Consider the following 23976-nt stretch of genomic DNA (forward strand, 5'->3'; position numbering starts at 1 on the left):
TGTATTGTTACTTTTAATTAAGAAGAGCAAATAATAACAATTTGTTTCACGTACCTGAGCCATAAAAAGTTGTATGAAGAATATAAGGTAATTTTAGGTTGATCTAGCAACCTCTTTCCAAAGAGGTAAAAACGAAAAGAAAGCAAACAGCAACCACTGAGTGACCTGACTGAAAAGAAGAAAGGAACTCATGAGACATGAAGAGGTTGGAGCTTAAAAGCAACATAATATGTTCTGTTACCTGTTGGCAGACAGGTAATTGATGACAGGCGAACATACATGCGAAGGCCTATTAAATAAATCCACTCAGCAGGCACATTACGACCAGTTGTGAAAGAATGCACCGAGTCAGATATGATTAAGAGTTTTGTGTTTAGGTTTGACAAACAAAAAGTTATTCCTCGGGTCAGGTGATGTTTTTCATCAGGCAGGGTTCAACAAAATTTATCTCACATTATGTACATTGTTATGTCACCTTAAAAATACCTTTCTTAAGCGATGTTCCCATTGGTCAGCGAGAAAGAATAGAGATGGTTTTAAGGAAAAGCCCCCTAAAATACACTTTCCCCCAAAGTTATAGTAAGAAACGTCTTATTTTGACAACATGCCATTAAAATGGTATGGCAGTAAAATATGAATCAGGCTCTCGAGACCATAAGGTGCAATTTGATTTAAGCGGTATGTATTTCAAACACATCTCCGCCTGGCATAAAAAAATCCTTATAAGTTTAGCACCACATCACTTACCATGCCATTTACCATGTATTGCGACAAAGGTCAACATAATTGGCCCACACATCACAAACAAGAGTCACGCGCTCTCTTCATTAAAAAAAGATTAAGGAGTCAAACTGTTACCAGGGTAACCGGTAAACAACCGGCAGTTACTGATAGAACATGCCACTGCATCACAATAGGCCCCTGCATGTACTTGGTTACATTAAATTAGTGGCCATTAATCTAATTTCATCTGATCAGAGTGCCCGACTGAATAAGAAACAGTGGAATTAATACAGGGGTGGGGACACGTCCCTCCAGTGGATGCTCGTCCACCCACCCACCCCCGTGTCCCCTGGAAATTTAGCACCATTACGCCACTGATAGAAATAATTAAATTCGATGATTTAGCTCAGCTTATTGGAACCACAGGAATATTTGTAAATAAATGTTGCGTTCATTTAGTTTTACAATAAAGTCCATCTCAAGGAGCGTGGGCAAAATTTATCACAAAATAAATTTGATGCAATTTCACCGAGAGTGTGTTCCACGTTGAGTTTAATTGTTTGCCATTTATCTCCTGCCCTCTTTGCCAAAAAAAATAAATCAATCAAAATTTAATTACAAGTTACAAAATCTTAATGATTGAAGCTATCTTGTATCAATTTTAACGAGTGTAAAATCCACTCACTAATTTTAAAGAAAATATTGAAAAGTGACAGTGAAGCTCTTGATAAAAACTGAACATTCAACCTCGTTTCTTGAAATAATTAAATTTTATTGAGGCATATTTCACAACATTGCATGATTTAGCCAACTAACAGCAACGACAATCCCAAAATCAAACTTCTTACAAAGTATACGAGAAGCTGTTTGAATATATAAAAACTGAAGATACTACATTTCAGTTTCAGAAAAGTGCTTTGATTTTTTACAATATTACAAAACTGTTAACATTGTTTCAAAAACTACGTAACCGTAATTACAATGAAAAATGTATATTTGGCACAAGGATAAAAATGCACACACTAAAGCTAAAATAGATACATTTACAATTTCATCACTTCATAAATTCCTTAAAGGACTCAGGAAATGAATTCTTCTTAGAATTACTTTTTGTATCTGTCTGTTCTGTTCTTCTAAGTATGAAGACGGTTAGACTTTTTTAGTTACGTGAACTGAACGGTGCACTTTTTCCAAACAAAAATATCGCCCAAGCATTTCTGGACAAGTGAGGGCGCTTTTGCTTTGTTGTAAATCCAGGAAGACACAGTTCAGGTTGCATGTTTTTATGTTTAAAATGTGAATTTGCTATCTGGGAACATTTAGCTGAAAAGGATGTTTGCTTGATTATTGCCATATACTTTTGCCAAAGAAAATGAAATTTACCACAGCAGTGGTTAAATAAAATCTAGAAATTTGGATGGCATTCATAGTTCTGCTCATAAAAATGCAAATTTCATTAACATAAAAACCAATGAAGCATCAAAATATATGTTAAAATCAAATCTAAGGTTAATTGACACTCAAAAATGCAATTTCAAGGGCTTTTACTAAAATTTATAAAAACATTTCTATTTCCTGGTTCCTTTAAACAGAAATACACATTGCTAATTTATCACTTTACTCCAATATATAATACACAGCAGATATTTATAAATAATTTTGGAAAGTTTTACATTTAACCTGATCAAAAGTATTAACAGTTCATACTCAAATTTGACAATTATTCACCGACTGTAAGCCCCGATGAACTAGAGTGTCTTACCCTGCTAATTTTACAATCTGCAATTATTTTATCCAAACCAGGCCTTCAGCTTTTCTCATTTGATTTCAACAATATTGCCTTGTGTCATTTGTTACGAGATGTACATCAGGCCAACACTGGGCCCATTTAAAAATAACCAACATCTTTGACACAGGGGAGTGAGGAGTTCATGCATCTTCAGATATGAACAGTTACGGAGGCAGAATACTCAACTTTTAATTGCCCCTTTTCCGTGCCAAATTTCTGCAAAAAAAACCTTTCTTAATCTAGCAAGAAACCAACATCAAATTCTTCTTTGATTGATAAAGCAACGGCGTGGCCATCAGGGGCTAGGGGTGCATCCCTCCAAAGAACACTGTCACCCCTTCCGGATCCCCAGTCACCCCAGGGGACATTTGGATAATAGCATTATAACTACGAAAACACTGGGACTAATTCACTGACTCTCCATGTAACATCCAGCTCCCACATTTGCCCCCCCCCACAGTGAGAACCCTGGCTATGCTGTTGTTGCCTGGCTTCGAAATCACCAGTCCTCAAAAAACAGCCCTGACGGAGTCTATATCCATAGCATCAGGTATTCTTTTTAAGAAAGATGGATATATAGCATGCTGTCCCAAAGATTTAGAGTGCTAAGGTTCTTTACAAAAACACCTCTCACCCCTTGAGTGGATATCTCATATGTTGCCGCTGAGAATGCTGTCTGACACATAGCTATAGGGTCACCAGACAGCCCTTCATCAAGTCCTGCACATTTTTCATTTAATGCACCAACACAAACCAAGATCCAAATATTCCCCCTCCCCTCCCAAAAAAAGAAACATAGAAATGAAAAATGATTCTGTAGGTCAGTTGTTTCTAGCGATACTGATAAATATCCAGCTTGATGCAACACAGTGCACCTAGGCCGTCAGCAAAGTACAGATACAAGTCCCTGTCGTCTGCCTTCCCCTCCCCGTCTCCTCCTGGGTCTCTCAGGTAGACCGGTAGGAAACTGTGATGGCCCCCGCCTATGAACGGATGGATAGCAATGATGTCACCGGCCATGTCAAACCAGTAGAGGCTCTCTCGGTAATACGGACTCGACTCGTGACGGCTGGAGATTGTAGCCGAGACTACAAAGCCCGCTGTTGATGTTAAAGGTGTACAATACGGATCAAACGTCATTGGACGTTGTTCATCAGCATTAATGCATCATATACATGAGAACTGGAAAATGTTCAATGAATGGACATCTTTCAAAGTAATAACAGTGCAAAAACAATACTACTATAGGATTCAAACCAGCAGCATACAGTGTAGTGTATTAACAGACCTCATACATACAGTAGTCCTAATCGAGAGCCAAACTCTCAATACTCCATTCATCATGGGAGGATCTGTGCACAACTCAAATATGCTAGCACACTGTGCTACATGCACATTTACAAATGAACAGATGCCGACACACATACAGGCTACCTTTGACTTGCTCCTGGCAGTTTAGTGGCAGCCAAGTATGTCTGAGGTATGGTTATGCAAATATCACATGATTTATTTGGGTGCATGGATAGTTAACTTCAGCTCCCCCAGTATACGAAGTTGACACGCTGGTTCTCTTGACTTCAACTAGGGAACTTCCACAACCTAAAAAAACAGTCCATCTACCCTCAAATCACGCTTGAGTTGTATGCTATTTGCTTTACCAAGATAATCACTACCTTGATACCCAGGCTGGTGTACACAAATTAAACTGGCTGTGACTAACTGAGCCCAGTCTTTGGAAACCTATACTATAAAGGCTTTGTTTCTGACCTTTTCAGTGGTACAAGTGGGCATGTGTATTTGTTCCCCATAAAAAAAATTCACAAGGATGAAGTAGCAATGAAGTATCCCTGCTACATATGGGACTTGGAAGGAGGGTGCCCTATGCTTTATTTCTCGGGCATGGCATATATATTCACACTGTGTTCTCAAGTGTGGTCCAAGACCGCGCTGTGGTGTGGTCCAAGACCACGCTGTGGTGTGGTCCAAGACCACGCTGTGGTGTGGTCCAACACCACGCTGTGGTGTGGTCCACGACCAAGCTGTGGTGTGGTCCAAGACCACGCTGTGGTGTGGTCCAAGAGTTGTGGGAAAAAGCACAAGCTTTTCAGGTGGGATTTGAACCCACAACTTCTTTCTTTCAAGTGATTACATGTACTTGCCATTCCCGATGCTGCACAGTGTACTGAACTTGAGTCAGCCACCCAATTCTGGCAAACTTGATAGTCCAACCTGCACTAGTAAGCAGGAAGTCATGGGTTCAGGTCCAACCCCAGCAAGCTTGGGGTTTTTTTGTCTTGATTTTGTGTTTTTTTCTGGCAATGCTAGGACCAAACTGAAAATACTGAGTGAGTCTACTCATTAGTGTTGGGGCAAAAGTTAGTCAAAAAATCCAGAAACACACCAGAACAATCCAGGTGTTGCTGAGAGTTGCAAGAGCCAAGACAGCTATAGAGCTAAAGGTTTGACCTTCCTGAAACTACATGAAAGATGAAAGAAGATCCAATGAAGCTAGATTTTAAATTGAAATGTTTTGTCAGTCAATGTGTATAAAATGTAAGCACTTGTAAACAAACAGAACAGGAGTTGTACGTTTGTGATTTCTGAAAAAACGAGGTTTGAACATTTACCTTGTTTGCTGAGATAGCATAGCTCCTTAGGCCTCCCTGGTACCATCACATCCTTCACTTCCAAGACATCTGGCTTCTGCTCCCCTTTGAGAAGGTCACCCTCACTGTGGAAGGTTAAGGAAAACAAGTTTAACAACAGGCAACTGGCATTCTAGTGGACCACCTGCCGGTGGCATAGCTAGGATGTTACTGGTGGGGGCACAAAGGGGCACCAGCATCGGGGGGAGGCAGCAGCTTTCAGTGGTGTGTTTTGGGGGGCAAGTAATTGTAAGCCTTGTTCAATATCCATTCCTCCATTTTTTTCAGCAGGGGGGCAGCTGGGGGGCACCGGGAACCTCTGGCCCCCCATGGCTATGCTACTGCCACCTGCCGAATCTACAGGTTTTATGTTGTGTACCGAGTTCTGCATCTCTGTGGTTGTACTCTCTAGCAGAAGCATTTATTGCATTGTAATCGATTCTTGTGATGTGATTAATATTCTTCTTTCATGCAACTGACCATCATTTCACCCAATTTGACTCAAATTTCGAGAGTGAAAGCAGTGAAGTGCATGATAAAATTTTAATTTGACAAAATGCTGACTAAGTTTGCATGAATAAGGCTGGAAGTGAATGCCGAAGTCTCTCCCAAGCCCATTTCAGGTAAAATGTGACCATTTTCCTTACTCCATTTTGTGTCTTCTGAGTAGAAGTACATGATTGTCCATGCCAAGGAAGGTTCCATTACCCTGTTCAGTCCCGTCAATCCTTGTCATCACTTCATTCGTGCTCAACACCTTGAGGTAGTCTATGGAAACAAATATAATGATAAATTGCATATTTATAAGTATGAGTGCCTCAGACAGTTTGCTAATTCCTATTAATAGGTTTGTGGCAGCACCATACAAACATATATCTTCTGTGAGTATGTGTGGTTCTGAAAAGAAACGGAGGATATCCAACGTTTGAGACGGTATGTTTTGTCTGTCAGGTGACTCCCTCATTTGCAGTTGGATTGCTGGAACTGTCTGTACAAGGACTGAGATATATTGCCAAAACACTGGAGGGTGAGAAATTTGTGCTGCAGCATCCTCTTAAGGAGAGGTGTGGGGTCTTTCTGGAATACGCGACAGTAGTTGGAGTTGAAGATGTCTGCCACCTTTGTGATCATACTCAGCCTTGTTCATGACAATCATGGTGTTTTCCTTGTCTGCTCGGAGGATATGGATGGACTTATCTTGGTGGGGTGGTGTGATGGCTGACCGATCTTGTCTTGAGAGGTTGGGCTTGGCTGGCTTGCGTTTCTGGAGGTCTGACTGATTTGCAGGCAGATCGCATTGGCTCTAGTATTGTCGAGATGGCAGAGGGTAGGCTCGGTGCATTGAATGATCTCTTGAAAATGGGGGACCAAGGCAAAGTTCATGCCCAACGATAGAACTTTCATCTACAGAGAGGGTTCATTGGCCCAGAATGGGTACATGTACGGTGTACTTGGCGAAAGATATCCTTGGGGGAAGATGGGGTTTGATGTGATTTCAGCTGGGTTAGGAGCTTTGGGATATAAAAGATCCCATGTGCTGGGTCGGGGGCGGTAGGCGTAGTGATATGGGTGAACCCACTGGATTCCTTGAAGGTATGGTCACTGGAGGATGAGGTGAGCTGCTGCATCTTTTCATAATCAGCTGCGGAAACGCCCACTGGATTCCTTGAAGGTATGGTCACTGGAGGATGAGGTGAGCTGCTGCATCTTTTCATAATCAGCTGCGGAAACGCCCACTGGATTCCTTGAAGGTATGGTCACTGGAGGATGAGGTGAGCTGCTGCATCTTTTCATAATCAGCTGCGGAAATGCCCACTGGATTCCTTGAAGGTATGGTCACTGGAGGATGAGGTGAGCTGCTGCATCTTTTCATAATCAGCTGCGGAAACGCCCACTGGATTCCTTGAAGGTATGGTCACTGGAGGATGAGGTGAGCTGCTGCATCTTTTCATTATCAGCTGAGGAAATGCTGGATTGGAGCTGCTCCTGGGTAGAGGAAATCTGCTTGTCTAATGTTGCAAGGATGGAGTCTCTTGACAAGAGACAGAGCAAACTATCTGCAGCATACCTTCTGGTTCTTTTCAGCACCAGACATACAAAAGAGATATTTTGGCAGAGTGTTACCACAAACCTATTACTAAATTTGCCACCTTCACCATGAAAAGTTTCAAAATCTCACCATTGCTGTTGGTCAAGAGAACTTTGTATGGATATGGCTTTTAAGAAGTCATTAAGTTACCAACTGGTTCTTTAAAATTTTCTTGGCTGGCATCAAATGAAATTTGACCTTTCTGGACTCTAAACCTCAAGAAAGTGGCACTAATATGAATTCAATCAAAAGTGCAACACAGTGGTTTTAAACCAGTGCATTTAAACCTGGATCGGAAGCCAGGGATGATGATTGGATGGCATTGTAAATGGACTTACCAGCACTCACAGTGGGGAGATTCAACAGAAGTCCGTTGTCATTGGGTGGTGCCATAAATCTGCTGGACCTGAGATGAATGATCACAAGTGGCTTCAGTGTGTTGATGTCCAGGGCAAACAGGCCCTCTCGCGTTGAGACGTAGACGGTGCCCTTGGCCATGTCCAGCTTCAGTATGCTGGTCAATTCGCTGGACCAAAGCTCTGTCTGTTTCTCCAGGTCGCAAACTGTGACCCTGGAAGTCAACGTGTGACATTGATGATCACTACAACCCTGATGGACGCAAATGCTCTCCAAGTGGAGTGTTGACACATTTATGGCAATGCCAGGTACGCCACACTGGGCTTTATTCACAAGATGCCCCTGTTGGATCATGCTCCCCAAATCCACCTCACTTAGGTCCTGTTCGTTTCACATGGATCTAGATCTGGATCTGGATAAGTGATCCCAACACTGGTTCAATCCATCCACTAGGCAGGTTCTTGTGTCATATAAACCAATGGCTAGATCACTGATCACAAACCCAGATCTGTATGAAACGAAAAGGCCCATACAGAACACTCTGAAATGGGAAGGAGACTGACAGGTTTGCTACAATCACGGGTACGTTGCTTCGATTTTTTCATTTTGAAAATCAAGATGACATGAGTTTGTATTCACAATTTTGAAGTAACCCACTAATCTGTTATTTTATTCATTTATATGTCTTTCTGATATGTTTATTTTCTACTTGATGCAGTTCCTAACAAATAATTACTGTTTTTATATTTGTAATTTTAAATATTTTAATTTCACATGGTTTTACCATCTTCTTATAAACTGTAAATTGACTGTAATTTAGTGTTTGGCTGTGAGACTTTTTAGACAAACAATAAATAATAATAAAATAACAAGGATGGTAATCTATAATCTGTCACTAAGGCAGCAACTTCATTCTCACACTTTTTAATTTCTAGTTCTAGTTAATAAATGTATAATGTCTACAGTAATTGACTGTAATAAAGAAATTCACTTTTACTTCAAGATGGCCGCCTTGAGAATAAAGGCCAATACTTGTACTTGCATAATCCTGCCTAATATTGATCAGCCTATGGGAATCCACACATTGAATTCATAAATTGAGATAAATACTCTACTACATGTATGACAGTATGGAATGACTTTAAGGTAGTACATTGGATAAAGGACAGTAACTTACTTTGTCTTTTCCTTGTTGGTGCCGATGATTTTATGCCCTTCACAAGACAAAAAATATCTTGCCTTGCTGGAATCTTGCTCTCCTCTGTTAGCAAAAGTCTCAAAGCTGAGAGTGTTGCCCTTTTCATCAAACATCTTCATCCTTACAAAGTCACAGGAGATAAAATACACAAAGTTTGGGATGCCAGATGCTGTCAGTGAGCAATGCTTAGCTTGGCAGAACACACTGTCAAAGTGAAGCATTCCACACCTGAGGCCACGTTTTGTTTGTTAATACCAATGGGTTGATTTTGCCTGGTATCCAGCATACATCTTATGTGGAGGTCCTTTACAAAGCAGAAATTTATTGTGGTTGACAAATTGGCTGCTAATCTAACTCACCCAAGAGTGGTTTTTCTCAGGGTGTCTTGCATGTAACTTAGTCTGGAATGAGGTTGATCTCATGTCACTGTGAACCTTACAAAATCAACCTGCAGGAAGCTTGCCATGCACAGTTTTGTTGTGTGTCAAGGCTAAGGAAAATGAATGTGAACTATTCTGTTGGAATACGGGGTTTTGTTACTGTTACTCAACAAAAACAGATTCCGTAGCGAATCACTGTGGAACATTTATAGCTGTTTTGAGCTCCTGATTGTACTTTATCTTACATAAAGTGACTAAGATAAGGTCCTGGTCGTTCCTCAAGATCATTGTCAAAGGCAAAAAGCAGACTGGCTGTAGGGTTTGGAGCACTCCAGCAGGAGCAGTCACTCGGCAGGGTCCAGCGATTGTGCAGGCTTCCATACCAAATCATACCCATTTCATTAGTCCTTCTGAGGACGGGCTGGCTGAAACTCTCTGCCGAAGTGCAGTCAATAAACTGTAACAGATAGTTTGGTACCAATTTCAGCAGCTAACAAACAAGTCTGCTGCTTGGGCACACTTCAGAAAAATGGTGCGCATACTGATTCTGACTTTGTTAACTGATACAAAAATATGCTTGCCTACTTACACACTGAAGTGCATTTTAAAGATTTCAGTTTTCCCAAACTAACACACAAGCAGTTTGTGGGTATACAATTTAGAGGAAAAATGCAACTTATTTAACTGCAATATTGATAGCCTGAACACACTTCCACCATTCAGACAATCAGTGATTTTATATGCTTCATAGGGTCAATTCCTCTGACTGGGCTTGGAAAGCGTCAGTACGTAACAAGACATTTTGTGTAGCAACTTGTTCTCACGTTCTCATTTCAATCTGCTGTTTCAATTCAGTCCAGGAAACTGCAACCCACTTTTCCCCACCATATCTAACTTGATCAAAGCTAGGGTGGAGTGGAGATTGCTGTAGTGTATACCTACCACAAATACATCGTGACTCCACATTGTCAGCAAAAGAACAACTGTCGCCTTGCCCACGTACAGAATCTTTTTCAAGATCATTCGCATCATTAGGATGTTGTGCCGCTCCATCTCCCCTTCAACAAACTTGGCCATTTCCCTCTTGGTGGCCAAGCGATGTTGTGACTCAGACTGCCTCATGTTTCCATCAGTCCGTCTGAGTTTCAGAAACCTTGTTACATTCTGTGCATCAAAGACACAATCAGTAACTTCATTAGATAGAATGACCACAAAGTTAGCGATCAAAAAGGTAAGAAGATGACTTGTTTGTGGAACCACCTGGGAATGGTATTATTTCTAGCTGAAAGGGTAACTTTTAACACATGCATCCGAATGCCATCAACACTAATTTGCAAGAGTCGTTTGAACAATTTTGTACGTTTCTTATTGCAAAGCCAATGGCATTTGTCAACTCTCCCAGGTGTGCCCCCTGATTGATGTTTATTTCCACAACGGGTCATGCACAGCGGCCAAGTTCAACACACGGTCTGCCCCTACAGATTTCACAGACTCTGTGCGAGCGTGTATAAGTAAACAGGGGATGGGCATGTTAGGGCATCATCAACTGGAGTTAAGTTGGGGCACCCTTTCAATAAACCAACAGTCCTGCCTGTGCACATCACAGCCAGCCACAAATCCTGGACAAAATTGTCGGGACAATTGGCAATAGCTATACGCTCTCCATCCCCCACCAGCGCAGACCCAACATTGAAAGGGGGTCTGAGGGTTGAAGGCCCAACGAGATTTGTTCAGGATTGCAGAGATTGTGTTTACACATCCTCTGTTGCCATGCCATCCCCTGGTTAGACTGATCCCCTGGCATGTAAACGATTTCTATGAAATAGAATCCATGTATTTGGAAATGCCCCCCAAAAATTCAGGCACCTCTCAGAGCTGTACCTTTGAGGGTACACATTTGTCATTTCCAATCAAAGGGTCAACAGGGGTTAAAATCCTGACAGGTGGTTACATGTTGTGACCTTGGGGAGGTCATTTTGCCCGCATGCGCCTCTCTCCTGCCAGCGGCAAATGGGTACTTTTAAGGCCTGGAGATATGAAGCTGTGTTCAACATGTTTGCACCTGGAAGGGCAGCAATAGGCGAGTAAATTCCCCAGGGAGCTGAGATGGTCTCAGGAATGTTCAGATGTGGTGAGCCCCAATTTGTGGGGACATAATACATCAGTGCCTTTGAGTGACAGATACTGTTAAATCACTGCATGTCTTATAAAATTATGATGTCTCTAAAACCGCAGAAGCCGCAAAGAGAGAATAATTCGTAACAGTTCCTATTTACATGTACACCTGAATATTTCAAGCTTACACTGCTCCAGCATCTACTGACCTTCTCATGGAAATCATACTGCCTCCTAATGCAGAAGTCAAGGAAGTTGTCAGCTTCCTTCATGAGTCTGGCATCATAACTTGAGTTAATTGCATCGAGTATGCTCTGAAATAGACAAAAGGTATAAAAACTACCTCCAAGGATAGAGTAACAGGTCAGCATATCTAATCAACAAAACTGCTGATTTGTGAAAAAAAGTTGTTTGCCTGTGAAAATTACCTTCTTTCGTTCCTTCAAGACAAGATCTACAATGTTGACTTTGACCCTGGCCAATCCAGTGCGCTGGTAGACAATGGAGATGGCAACTTGTGACTCCCTCTGGATCCACCTCAAGTTCTCCGGACATTTCTTGCCCGCGACCATTTGGGCATGACTGTCAGCCTCCAATTCGTAGTATCTACTCATGCTGTTAATTACCAGGGTTGTGACTGTTGATGTCTTGGGGTCAGAGTAAATGATGTTTGATTGTGGGACATTACTATTACAGTCGAAGCTAACCTTGCAAGTAAAGCTGTTATCTGTAGCGGGTTAAAAAAAATCAAAGGAGTTTATTTTTACCGACAAAATTTTGAAACGCAGCCAAATGGTAAAATGTTCACCCCTGCCCCCCATTTTGAAAAGTTTGCGTCTTTTCTTTGTCAGAACTGGACATCAGCTGCTGGTCACTTTCCTAATGATTTCGTTTGATGATTTGTTGTTTAAAAAGCCTTCCCCATAGACCACTTCCCAAGTTCTGCTGTGGAATTGGGGGATGATCCCTGGCTAAGTGGTGATTGGGGCTTTAACAGAGATATAGCTTTTAAAATCGACTTGAATCCTGCTACTGCTAATTTTAACGTGTTATTGATGGGGTACGTTTGACTAGTATATACATCTTGTCTGGCACTCTTTTTAAGATGACATCATTTTTGTACTATACCGGTACATTTACATCTACAAACTGAAAATACTTTTAAACAGTGAAAAGTGCAGGGGCCAGTCTATTTTAGAGTTGGTAGCGGCCAGTGATATGTGCGCATGCAGTCGTAAAGGACATCGTGCGTTATAAGTACATCATTTCTAGAAAAAAATAAGGGTAAAAAAAAACATGTTGCATCGCCACAACCCTTTGGAGCCTACTCGTGACCAGAAACCTGAGCCTTTTTTTTGGGGGGGGAGCCTTACTATTCAGTTTACATGATCATTGAAAACAGCTTTGTTGACTCAATTCCAGTAGTTGGTTAACCACTTGCTGCCAGGGAAACCCATTTCGAGCATCATGGGTTTATACATAGAGCCGGGCGGCCCAAAATCAGACAGAAGAGCTGGTCTGTGTAACAAAAGACTGAACTCAGGAACAAAAGACATGCTGCTGGGAATTGCCATCATTTTTCAGCTTGCATTTTTCGAAGCTAATCCGTCACTGGTTTCAATACCACTGTTTTGGGCAAAGCCCGCCAGCGGATTAGCACCACAGACAAAAGTGCTCCAGGGCCCCATCGATGAGCGACACAGCACCGCTGCACACTAATCCAGCCACATTTGAAAAACACCACTCCCATTCACTGGGAACAAAGGAAATTTTGCAACACCTCACAATTCTGGGCTCTCTTTACAGGGCGGCAGGCCTGGCTGAAATACTCAGGAGTCAATGAAGGTTACCTTTCAGCTTAGAGTAGCCACCAAAGAGTCATTCATATGGGTGTAAACGTCCATTAAATGAAATGATGAATTTTTGAATAATTTTGAAAACTGAAAATGGCCCGTATGTGTATGTGCCTTTTTAAAAGCACCCAGCAGCAAGTGGTTACGATTTTCTAACAATGGGTTTTGCTCTTATGGTGTACACCAACATATATAGCTTTGAGGATTTTTTTTCTTTTTTTAAGAACGTTTTGAGAACGTTTCCTGAATGTGCTAGTGGGAAGGTAAAATTACCCTGATAAGTGCCACTGGGCTTATTGAGCATCTATGCAGCTTTCATTTACCGGTAACATATCCGGGACGGCTTTCCTTTAGACAAACAGGACGGTTTCATCTTTGGTATCTGACTGGCTGGGATCATTAGACCAAGAGAGAGTGCCAAGTTTGCTGCCAATGCATAAAACTGATTTGATGGTCAAAGGAGGAAAACACATTGATCCAATGTAAAGATTAGTCCCACTTGGCCTTTTAGCAAAGTTATCAATATCTGTTTCTGAGGAAATGTTTATCACATCTTTGGCCAGCCCCATTGATCTCACCATAGTTGTCCCATCGATGGAGCTCATCATTGCAGCACGTGCCTCCCAGATGAACTTGCCTGGTGAAAAGAAAGATTCATAAATAGTTTCCCTATTCAATAACACACAACATGATCATGTATTAGCATTTGATAATGCCCACTACGTTAACACGCTCTGGCACCTGGATACCAGACAGTTTAATCCATCCCTACTGGTCAAGAGTCTGTGTGTGACGCGGCGCGCAGAACATGCCACCTGGGTACCAAGTCCACATATGGAGATTCTTCTGAACAACTTGCACAAGGAATATACCACAAAATGGATAGGGGTGTGTGGGAAAATGGAAGTAAAATTCTACAACAAAATCATTGGAAAGCTATTATATATTGACTTCTTTTGACGCTCAGACTAAAAGAAGGTACATGTATTTATGAATGGGAATAAATGTGCTTGGCCAGTCTTAAACTAACGTTTACACTCAGGAGAACGAACGCTGATGATACTCCAGCCTGCGTGCACCCATTCTCCTGAGCTGGTCTTAACTCCACATTTAAGACTAGCTAAGCACACATTTCTTCCCTTATCCATGAAAATCATTCATTCCACAGAGCTGAACTCCCCTATGAATGAAAAATCAAAGCTCATAGAAAAGCTAACTCACTTCATGTCACATAATTTCTCTTATCTTTAAAACAATTGTCTAATCCAGTATACACGTATATCTCAGTATCAAAATCCCTTGTCGACCGACGGTGGGTCTTTGAAACTCATAAACTGTTTATTAGTTACAATGCCCTAAAAACATTAAAGCTTCTTCTTTATTTGATTTATTGGACAGAGGTGTTGTAAAACATATATGGACTGGCTGAATTTGGTCACTGGTGGATGTTTCTGCTCCCTAATGGCTGTGAGTAATCAGAAAATGGTCCTATTTCGGTCTCCGACAAGACCCTCTTCTGGTCACTCACAGTCCGGCAAGGCACATAGATTTCCACTTGTCACCTTATTTCCCTCAAGTGACCTCAAGCGCCCAGTTTCCTTACCCAGTGTACGCATCCATGCAGACCTTTGTCATTGGTGGGAGATTCTGCATCATGGCACCGGTCAGATGACCTTTAGGGGTCACATGAAGGTCAAGGGTAAATCCCTCGATGTCAGCAATTTGCTTGCGCAAAGTCCTCCTATCATATCAGTAGTTGAAAAATTAAAAGAAGACCCTATTTGAATGAATACCACAAACTTGTCTTGAATTAAAACAAAACGGGGGTGGTGTATAAAGGCAGGGATTTTTCAAAGTTCAACTCCTGATTTGGAGACATTGAATTCTGATAACGAGAAAATGTGGATAAAGTATGCACACAGTGGAAGTCCCACTTATTCAAAAGAGAAAAAGGGAATCAGCCAGTTTGGCATTCAAACAGTGCACATTAAACAAAGTGTGTCCAGAGTTACCGGTCATTTGGGTGCAGGCTATATGCCCAATCAGTGCAGCCCCATGCCAGTTCACACATGTGCTCTGATTCTCAAATGATATTGTATGCTTGAATACCAAAACAGGTTCCTTTTTGGTGTAGAAAAAGAGAGTATTTCGTATTTCAATCTTTGACACGTTTGATAACTAACAAATTGTGATTTCGTTCATGTGTCTATGACCCAACTCTCTTCACCAGATGATCATAATGGTCTGGCATCCATCTTCTTCATAGCTTTCTGGGCATGGTTGACTCTTGCTAACTCACCCATCAAATCTGTAAGCAGGCTGCTGCAGCCCTCTTCGCCACACCAATGGTAGAACTCGCAGGGGCTCTGAGAACGACTTCCCCAGGGCCGCCTTCCGAGCTGCGATCCATTCCCCGAAGAGCCACCATGGGTGGGGTCTGACTTCAGTTTCCCTCAGCACAGTGGCAACATTCCCCACCTCCCCCCTCCAGACGTCACCTGGCTCTCCTCTCCAGATATTGCTGCACAAAGTTGGTGATAATGTATTCTATGATTTCTGTGTTCTTCAACATTTATTTTTTTTTGGGGGGGATACTCTTTAATTCAAACAAAGAATGAAAAGGGGCTTTAATGGTTAGGTTGGAACTTCCTGTCACAGGGTTAAGGTTCAAATCCTGGCATGAGGCATTTGCTGTAACCTTGGCCAAGACAGGGAAAGATGCAAGTGTAGGCCAAGTGACTTGCCCAAGCTCAAAACGTACAGTGTTCTGCATGAGAGGATCAAATTTACCTTGTCAAAGAATGGTGGTACGCAATCTCAGCATCCCTTGCCTCATTAAGCATGGCATGGACAAAGGACAGATACAATCCAACAAAGGCACTCTCCGGGCCTTGAAGCTTCTCCAGATAAGCTTTGGCCCCAGTTAGCCAGACTCGATTCCTGTGCAATGAATCTTGACAATCCTGGCTGGCTGGATCTGTTTTAAGGCAAATACAAGCAAGCCTATAAAAATTGTGTTTGGTAGTCTTATTTTTCCGGTAAGTATCGTTCTATTTCTATGACATAAATGAGTGAAAAGCCACTCCAGATCAAATGGCTGCCAAAACAACTTTCTCCTTCAGCAATGGAAATGTAATAGAGCTGCTATTATGTAAGGGATTTCAAAGCCAATTATCTGCAAAGCTAGGCAACAGACCTTGTTGTGTGTTATTCTAACCATGCAAAATGCAATTTAAGATTCTATCAGATTTTCCAAAGCATGTGGAAGAGTTGGGGTTAAGGGCTGTATAAATTACTGGGTGTAGCTTGGAGTACCAGAAACATAAATGTTAAGTGTGTAACTGCAACCATGAAGCCGCTTGCTTCCAAAGCCGCTTGTCAACACCGTATGGCAAAGTGACAAATCTGCCCAACAAATGGGATTTGGGGCAAGTAAAGGTTTTGGGGTATTCGGCAATTTTCTGATGTCTCCCAACTGATTACCAAGTCAAAAAGAGCAAAAAGTGATGCATGTGTGCCAGCTCAGTTTTCCGTTATAACAAAGTAATGCACCTAATAAATCTTGCTAACTTTAAAAATGCGTAATACAGAAGCTGCTGGATTGGCATAATGACAAAGTGACAAATTGGTTTTCTGTACTGTATTACATTTCATGAATGTGCACATGCTCTGTACAAACATATGCCATGTTCTAGACTTTCTGTTTTGACAAAGTGACATCCATATTTACTAATTGATATCTCGTAATTAAACTTGATTGTGAAAATAGAAATTTTGTGGAGCTTTTCATGTAATGGGCTATTGCATCAGCTAAAACTTTTGAAACCTTTGAGGAAAAGCGAATGAAAATGCCCTTGAACTGTTCACCCTTCGCAATCTTTTCGAAACACAGTTTTGCAGCTGTGTGGGAAGACAAGTCAAGTTTTCAAAATGGTTCAACACGGCTTCCCTATTGCTAGTCAATGCAAGATGGACTCCAAGACCATCTTCGCTGTTCACTACCTACGACATGGCCGGCGTGGCAGTGCAGCAATGATTCCACGGCGGCTAGCACTGCCTCACGGCAGCCGTACTCCGGTACAGGCTCCCCCCGATCCGCCCACTCATAATAGAGCAAAGTCCTCTCAGGCGTCTGCTCCACGGCCTGAACTTGCTGAGCAGTGACTGACCAAAGTCTGGCAGCCTGGATTGCTGAATGGCCGGCCATCATGCTGAAAATGATACCACATGCACAGACTTTAATACTCAAACACAATAAAGGTACATGTACGGATAAGTGCCAATAAACCCTGGCTTTTATAAGAATACATCCACCATGTGAAAAATGATCATCTGAAAAGAATACTGTGACAAACCATGTATATGGTAATTAAGCTGTCTATTCAAGGACTTGTCCTGATTGCTCGTCTGAAGGCTTTGTATAGGATGCTAAAGGGAATTGCCAGAGGTTACTGGCAAATATGATGTTATGTAATATGAGTAACCCACATGTTTCCATCCATTTTCTGCAGTTTAGATCAAGTGCAAAGGACAGTTGGGATATAAACTTCCTCAAAAAAGCATTTAGTTTGCATCAGCAGTGATACACAGAAAGAGAAAGCATGGAATTACTCTCTGGATATTCCATGTTAGGCATTTCACACTCAGCCTGCCTTGATTATAATAAAAAAAAATTCAGCCAAGCTCCTATGAGCAGCTTGTAAAAATTTTACGCCCACCCTTGGTCGTAAGCCGAAGCAGTCAGAGCCAGGGACTGCAGGGTCAGCTTGTCTGCGATCTTGGGGTGAACCTTCCTAGAGGCCACCTCGGCAGCCTCCCGAAAGAACTGCCCAGCTGAGTCCGGCTGGTCAAAGCTCACCAACAGGCGGCCAATCTCAACCAGCACCATGGCTCGGTGACGGGCCCATAAAGTGCTCTGCTCTGTCTCAGAAATCAGGTCTAAAAAGAGAGAGAACATACTCAGTTGAGTGCAGCCCATTGCAGTATCTTAAGGCCAAACAAAAAAATAGTTGTGTTTCCGGTTACCCAACCAAACCTAGAGATCACACGGCACCTATATCTATTTATTCGGCAAATCAATAAAATCGAAAAACATATGGTGCCTTGCCCCAGCAAAACTGGTGGGCAAAACCTTGCTGTATGAGACACCAAGGTCGTGTTTGATGTAATGGTATGTATAATTCAGCCTTTAAACTGTTCAATAAGGACGGAGTCATTACCGGGTGGATATCGTTTGGCAATCTTTATGAAGGATTCCTGAGCTTTCGTGCATCTGCCCCTGGTCCACCATACATAGGCCATGGCGTGATCAAAACAATACTTCACCAGCTTGGGATATCTGCGACGGAAAACGGGGGAAAAAATTGATGAATGGAAAGTTTTCAAGGATCTTTGCCTCAATTCTGTTGCTCCTCATATGTTGATCTCTTCCAAGGCACTTCTTCTGCACAGTTGACTCAGATCCTGACAAGTTTAGTGCACATCTGAGCTGCTTTGGGGTCAACAAAGGTGTGTGTTTGGATAATGCATAATATATGCTCTTCCTGGTGCTGATTGAAAGACAAAAAATTGTTCCAAGTGTCGACAAACTCATGTTCTTGTACACTACAGTACAGGCAAACATTCAGTCCTAAAATAAAAACAGAGAAATGTCCGACATGACCATTCGCAAGTCTAATTTTTCAAATAGCATAATTTTAAGCATCTGTATTCACTAATTTCCAAGCAATTTCATTTATCTTTTTGTACTGCATATGTTTCCTTTTGTGTTTTTAAGGGCCCCCGTTATTGGCAGGTTTTTGGGTTATCCCAAAATATATCAATTGGATCCACAATATGTATCTTGAGAATACATCTCGAAAAGGACAAATTGGTTAACACTTATCCTCACTTGGGAAAGAAATCTTGACTCCTATTGTATGGACTCTAAGCCTCTCATGACAATCATCAAAGTCACATAGCCAAAACAAAAATAGAACTGATTACATTACACCACGTGTCATTTACGAGTTCGTTGCTGTTGAGTTCTCGGACCCCTCATCTGGAAAGACCCCCCTTCTAAAAACGTTTTTGCCCCCCTCCCCCAAAAAATCCCGTTGATGCCCATTCTACAGACCTCTTTCTCAGACATCGCTTGACCTGTTGTACATGTATATCTGTATCCCAGCAGCCCTTATGTTCTGACTGGGAGGCCCCATCCCTTTTGCTGTCGACGCTCCAGTGTGGCAGTGCCAAGCTGATGTAGTGAGCCAGGGCTTTGGATAAACAATCACAAAAAAGTTAGCACTGAGTACATGAACGAGGTAAAACGCCGGTGACAAAAATACATGTGTACTCCCAAACGAGTCAAGCTTCTTGATTGAAAAATTGGATTTTCCTTAATATTTGCTGCGATCACTCAGTGCAGTGTTAGTGGAGGTTGTTGACACTGTGGATGTAAAACAGAACACGCAAAAACAACAATCAGTCACAAAACAAAAAAGAAAAGAAACATCCTCTAAAAAAAAATCAATCCATATGAATAGAAAACAGAAAATTTATTTGAATTCAGTATTAATGTCATTCATTTTCATCAAATACTGGCATGACCGAGAGCCATGATAAGTCAGAATTTTTTAACGGTGACATCAGTCTGTGCCCCTTTCTCCCGGCTGAACAGTTCTGTGATGTGAAACTGCTTCATTTGACTTATGCCACGCAGTCAACTGCTTGCACCGGTATGGGCAAGCCAGACACATGCATGTGCATGTAGAAAGCCAAAATGTTCATCTCGATGTGCACAAATGGGCCAACTATGGAGACATACGACCTGGTAAGGGTTGTGACTCACAAACGTGCAGTTTGGGGGTTCGAACCCAGCTGCTGGTTACCTGTCATTACCTTGGGTAAGTCACTTTACGCCCATTTGCCCCTCTCCACCCAGGAATATGGATGGGTATGGAAGGGGACGGGGCCAGGGATGGTTTGTGTTGATTCGCTATTTACACCAGAAACAATGGCATTGAAAATATACACTCCCAAAGGCAGTGTAACCATTTTTAAAGTGGGGGAGACCAGTTGTGAGACTACCAGGCATGAATAAGCTAATTTAATCCCCACCCCAGTATAACGCTTCCACCGCTAGTGTACATGCATATACACTCCCCAGGGATGGTTTTAGGAATGTTTGTGACCCAGTGATTATAGGAGGCACCTTATGTTCCTTGGTTATTTTGAGCTATTTAGTTGTGAGCTCAGGAGGTGAAGAGTATGATCCTGGATGCCTGGACACATACCTGCTATCTTCCAGTCTGTTGTGTCATACACCTGGCAGCTGGCAGGCAGAATCCACAGCTTCCTCTCAGGGTGTGGGCTCCACTCGTAATGCCAATGCTTCCTTCTCCAAAGAGATTTGGCGTCACGCCTCAAATGAGTGGACTTCACATAAAAAGGAAAGGATGGACACTGTGTCATGTTTTACCTTTGCCTGACGCTATTTTTGAAAATATGTACAAAATCTTATTAAGCCTTGTGAGAGATGAAGTTGTGAACTGTCAAGGGAATTATGATAATTTCATTAGTTTTTATCATAACCAAAAATGCACTTTCAGTTTGTGATGTGTTTCAAGTCTGTGTCATCTAACTGGCAAGTGCGACCTCCTTAACAAGGGGTCCTTCATTCAATAATCTACTCAGAATCGATGGTGAAAGTTATTTTTTTCATTTTAAGGTTATGGTTGCAGTAACTTTGGAAATTTTCCAGACGGCCTCTTTCCACTTTTTTTTTTGTTTTATGGGGGGGAGGGGGAAGATGTAGAAAATGGATTTTTTGTTTTATTGCACATCGGAAGAGAGGGCTGAATCAAGAGCACACCCTCGTTGGGTGGTAATGAGGAAGACCATGGCCCTCCCAACCAGAACAAAGTGCCCCCCCAAAAAATCCTGCTTGAAAAGTAATGAAAGAAGTGAATTATTTGGCCTATTTGATTTACCTTTCTTCCAGAAGCATATGAGAAGCCCCACCCCTAAGAAAGGTCGCAAAAACTTACAGGATAAAATTTCAAATTTTTTGGGTTTTCCTCCCCCCCCAAAAAAATGTTTGGCCCCCCTGACCCCCCCCCCCCGCCAAAAAAAGGCAGTCCAGGATCTGCCCTTGTGGCAAGTGCTTACGATCTCACCTTCACACCGTGAGGTCCCAATGCCTCAACGAGGTTCCACTTGATCTGCTTCTCAAGGATTGCCAGGTTTCTGCCAAGCCAGCGCAACTGTAAAGCAGCGAGCTTGGCCTTGCCACGATGCTGGGATAGGGCCGGCTTCAGTCCCGGGGGCAACGGGCTGGTCGTGGAGAAACCCTTTTCCATGCACAGCTCCATCAAAGTAGGGACCCACTGTGGCCTGTTTTCAATTTCCACTGTGCCTATCAAGAGTGAAGTAACAACAGTAATAAATAAAACCAAATTACAAATAACCCCATTGCTAAGCTAAATGCAAATGGCTCCAACAACCAAGGCAAAATGTGCAGAGTAGCTTGGCTGTATTTAACCTTCAATTACTAATTAAGATTAACTGTTAGTAAGAAAGCAGCATGGAACCTAATGGCAAAGAGCACAAGAGAAGTGCATTCCAGTAGAAATGCACACCTGTGTAACTACAGGATGGTCAAGGCCTGTGCTGCTTTTGGCAGAAAAAGGCCTTGTGGGTGTGATCTGTTGATCTTCATAATTGCTCCATTGCTCTGCATGATTGGTGATATCATATATCTCCAACTTTACTTCCCTTGTTTGAAAACAATTTTTGACAACCGTGAATAGATAGAAAATGAGATTGGCCGATGGTGGAACTATGGTCTCAAAAAATTGTACAATGTATGATCAACCTTTTGTACAAAGACTGAACGATACCACAGATTGACTGATTACATCTACCATTACAACACAAATACATACACACCTACACTTACCTTGCATACCTAGTGTGGTCATTCTTTTCTTTTCTGCAGTTAAGAAAACTCAGTGAAAATACTTGTTTTTCATGAACTAGGAACACGATTTTCAGCTGGCTTTTTGTACCAGATTTCCTTGACTATTCCTCTTCCTTTAACAACAGAGGACTCCTACCGCAAAATGCCTCTTAACTTCTTTTTCAAAGAAGGGGAAACATCCTGTGGACATGTGTAAGTCCACAGAACATCTTCCATTCCTGCATCGTGTGGACATCTTTTGTTCACAAGTCCACACTAGGTATGTAAGGTTAGCGCGCACATGTGTACTTATATTCAGACAATTTATAAACACAAGTCAATAGAAATTCAAAGGACTTCTAAGGGGAACAGTTCTAAAACAACTACTGCGACTCAACCACTGTAATATACTGTAAATGAATAATTGGACGTGAAGGATTGTGAGTGAGCATACATGTAACTGTGCACACCACTTGAGGAACAAACCTGAATGCAAACTTGTAAAGAGAACAAAATCTGAACATCACTGAGCTATGCCTATCACCTTCACAGGACAGATGCAAGTCATCATCTTCAATGAAGGGTGCAAAAAAGTCCCTCTTCTGCTGTCGTAATCTTTGCCGCTGTAACTGCGTCCTCCTTCTATGGTTTGAAACAGTTGACTGGGGGAGAGGTGCCATTTGCACTGCATCACTGTCGTCATCGCTGCTGACACTCTCTTCAGTTGTTGAATCGTCGCTGACAGCTTCGTCTTCCCAATCCTCCTCCAGGACTCTCCTCTCAACTCTATCTTCCAAATGTAGATCTTCTTCCTTGATTGTTGACGCGATGTCCAAGCCCTCTGCAGAACGTGCCACATTGTCTGCCGAGATGCCCAACGAGTGACCCCTGTCATCTTGCTCCACAGAGCAAGAGGGCAGGAAGTCACCACCAGTCTCAGCCGATAGGGCCAAGGAGATGGACCGTTGGAACTGTCCCTTGCTCTGTATGGCAGCCAGCTGGCTTGCTGGGATGTCACTGGATTCTACATCCTCATTCATCACTTCACAAGACATTCAAAATGTGAAATTATTGACAGATATAGGCCTATAAACATTTAAGAACACAGTTACAAGAAAAAAGGAATCAGTACATTCTTGAAGTTTTGCTAAATGAATGTTGGCGGCAATCAGCCAATCGGCATGACATCACCCATTTACTCTGTGTGATCCCGTATGAAATCTCAATTGGGATGAGTCCCACAAACGGACATCACTATTTTTTTTTTTTTGTAGAGTGGCAAGTGCTGGTATATCAGCCATTAGACAGAAAGTTAAAAAAGTTATAACATTTCCTAATTTAAGGAACCAGATTTAGCAGGGGAAATATCAAATTCAGACTACCTGTCTCATGCGTGATGTCCGTGTATGAAAAATTTTCCAAAACGACAAGCTTTACATTCTTTCTTTGAAACAATCTTTTACAACCTTAAATTTGAAAGAAGAGGTGCTTGGCTGATGTCAAAAAATCATGCCATAAGATCGCGCAAACACGCCTACATGTGTCATCTCTTCCTACCTCCATGGCCTGACAGTAACATATTCAACAAGCAAATTTGGAAAGACTTGCATATCTGGCACCGCCGTGCTTTTCAGGAAGTATCCGGCACCCATCTTATAGCCTACCTTGTCAGGCTGACTTGTGGTATGGGCTGTGACAGAAATAAAGATTAGGCCTTGGCTTAATTACGTGTAGATGGTGCTGCATTTTTTATACTACGATACTCGTGATAAAGATCCCTGGCGGGCCATGCCTAGCACCTGCCGGTACCGGTGACCGTACCATACCGCGCACCCGTCGCGTTCGTCGGTGATCGCTAAATGTAGCACGCCCCCAACCAAAAGAGTTGT

General features: G+C 42.1%; 1 protein-coding gene across 4 annotated transcripts; it reads right to left on the reverse strand.

Annotated features, from left to right (window-relative positions):
- Window positions 1-1255: 1255 nt before the first annotated feature.
- On the reverse strand, window positions 1256-23884 carry LOC110988270 (uncharacterized). 4 transcript variants are annotated; one of them, XM_022251620.2, is made up of 21 exons: window positions 23752-23884; window positions 22632-23129; window positions 21306-21544; window positions 20424-20565; window positions 19265-19403; window positions 18369-18487; window positions 17868-18087; window positions 17152-17360; window positions 15940-16126; window positions 15449-15670; window positions 14753-14890; window positions 13728-13786; window positions 11725-12023; window positions 11506-11610; window positions 10124-10345; window positions 9427-9638; window positions 8781-8921; window positions 7585-7817; window positions 5805-5925; window positions 5140-5243; window positions 1256-3612 (listed from the first exon to the last, which is right to left on the reverse strand). In XM_022251620.2, the coding sequence occupies exons 2-21, from the start codon at window positions 23125-23127 to the stop codon at window positions 3344-3346; spliced, it is 3876 nt and encodes a 1291-aa protein (XP_022107312.2). In that variant the 5' UTR covers window positions 23128-23129; window positions 23752-23884; the 3' UTR covers window positions 1256-3343. The 4 variants fall into 4 exon arrangements, 3 of the variants coding, with proteins under 3 accessions (XP_022107312.2, XP_022107310.2, XP_022107311.2); XM_022251618.2 differs by having other exon boundaries at window positions 23715-23882; XM_022251619.2 differs by having other exon boundaries at window positions 23645-23865.
- Window positions 23885-23976: the final 92 nt, after the last annotated feature.

The sequence above is a fragment of the Acanthaster planci genome, linkage group LG06, assembly GCF_054643075.1.
Source record: "Acanthaster planci isolate LZ-2023a linkage group LG06, COTS_SCS, whole genome shotgun sequence".
Lineage (NCBI taxonomy): Eukaryota > Metazoa > Echinodermata > Asteroidea > Valvatida > Acanthasteridae > Acanthaster > Acanthaster planci.

Coding starts and splice junctions, on each gene's coding strand:
- LOC110988270 (XM_022251618.2), bottom strand. CDS start 23,739: ATGGGTGCCGGATACTTCCTGAAAA. Junction 18,088..18,368: donor TGCCAAACGATATCCACCCG/GTAATGACTCCG, acceptor CTCTCTTTTTAG/ACCTGATTTCTGAGACAGAG. Junction 16,127..17,151: donor CCACGCCGGCCATGTCGTAG/GTAGTGAACAGC, acceptor GCCTTAAAACAG/ATCCAGCCAGCCAGGATTGT.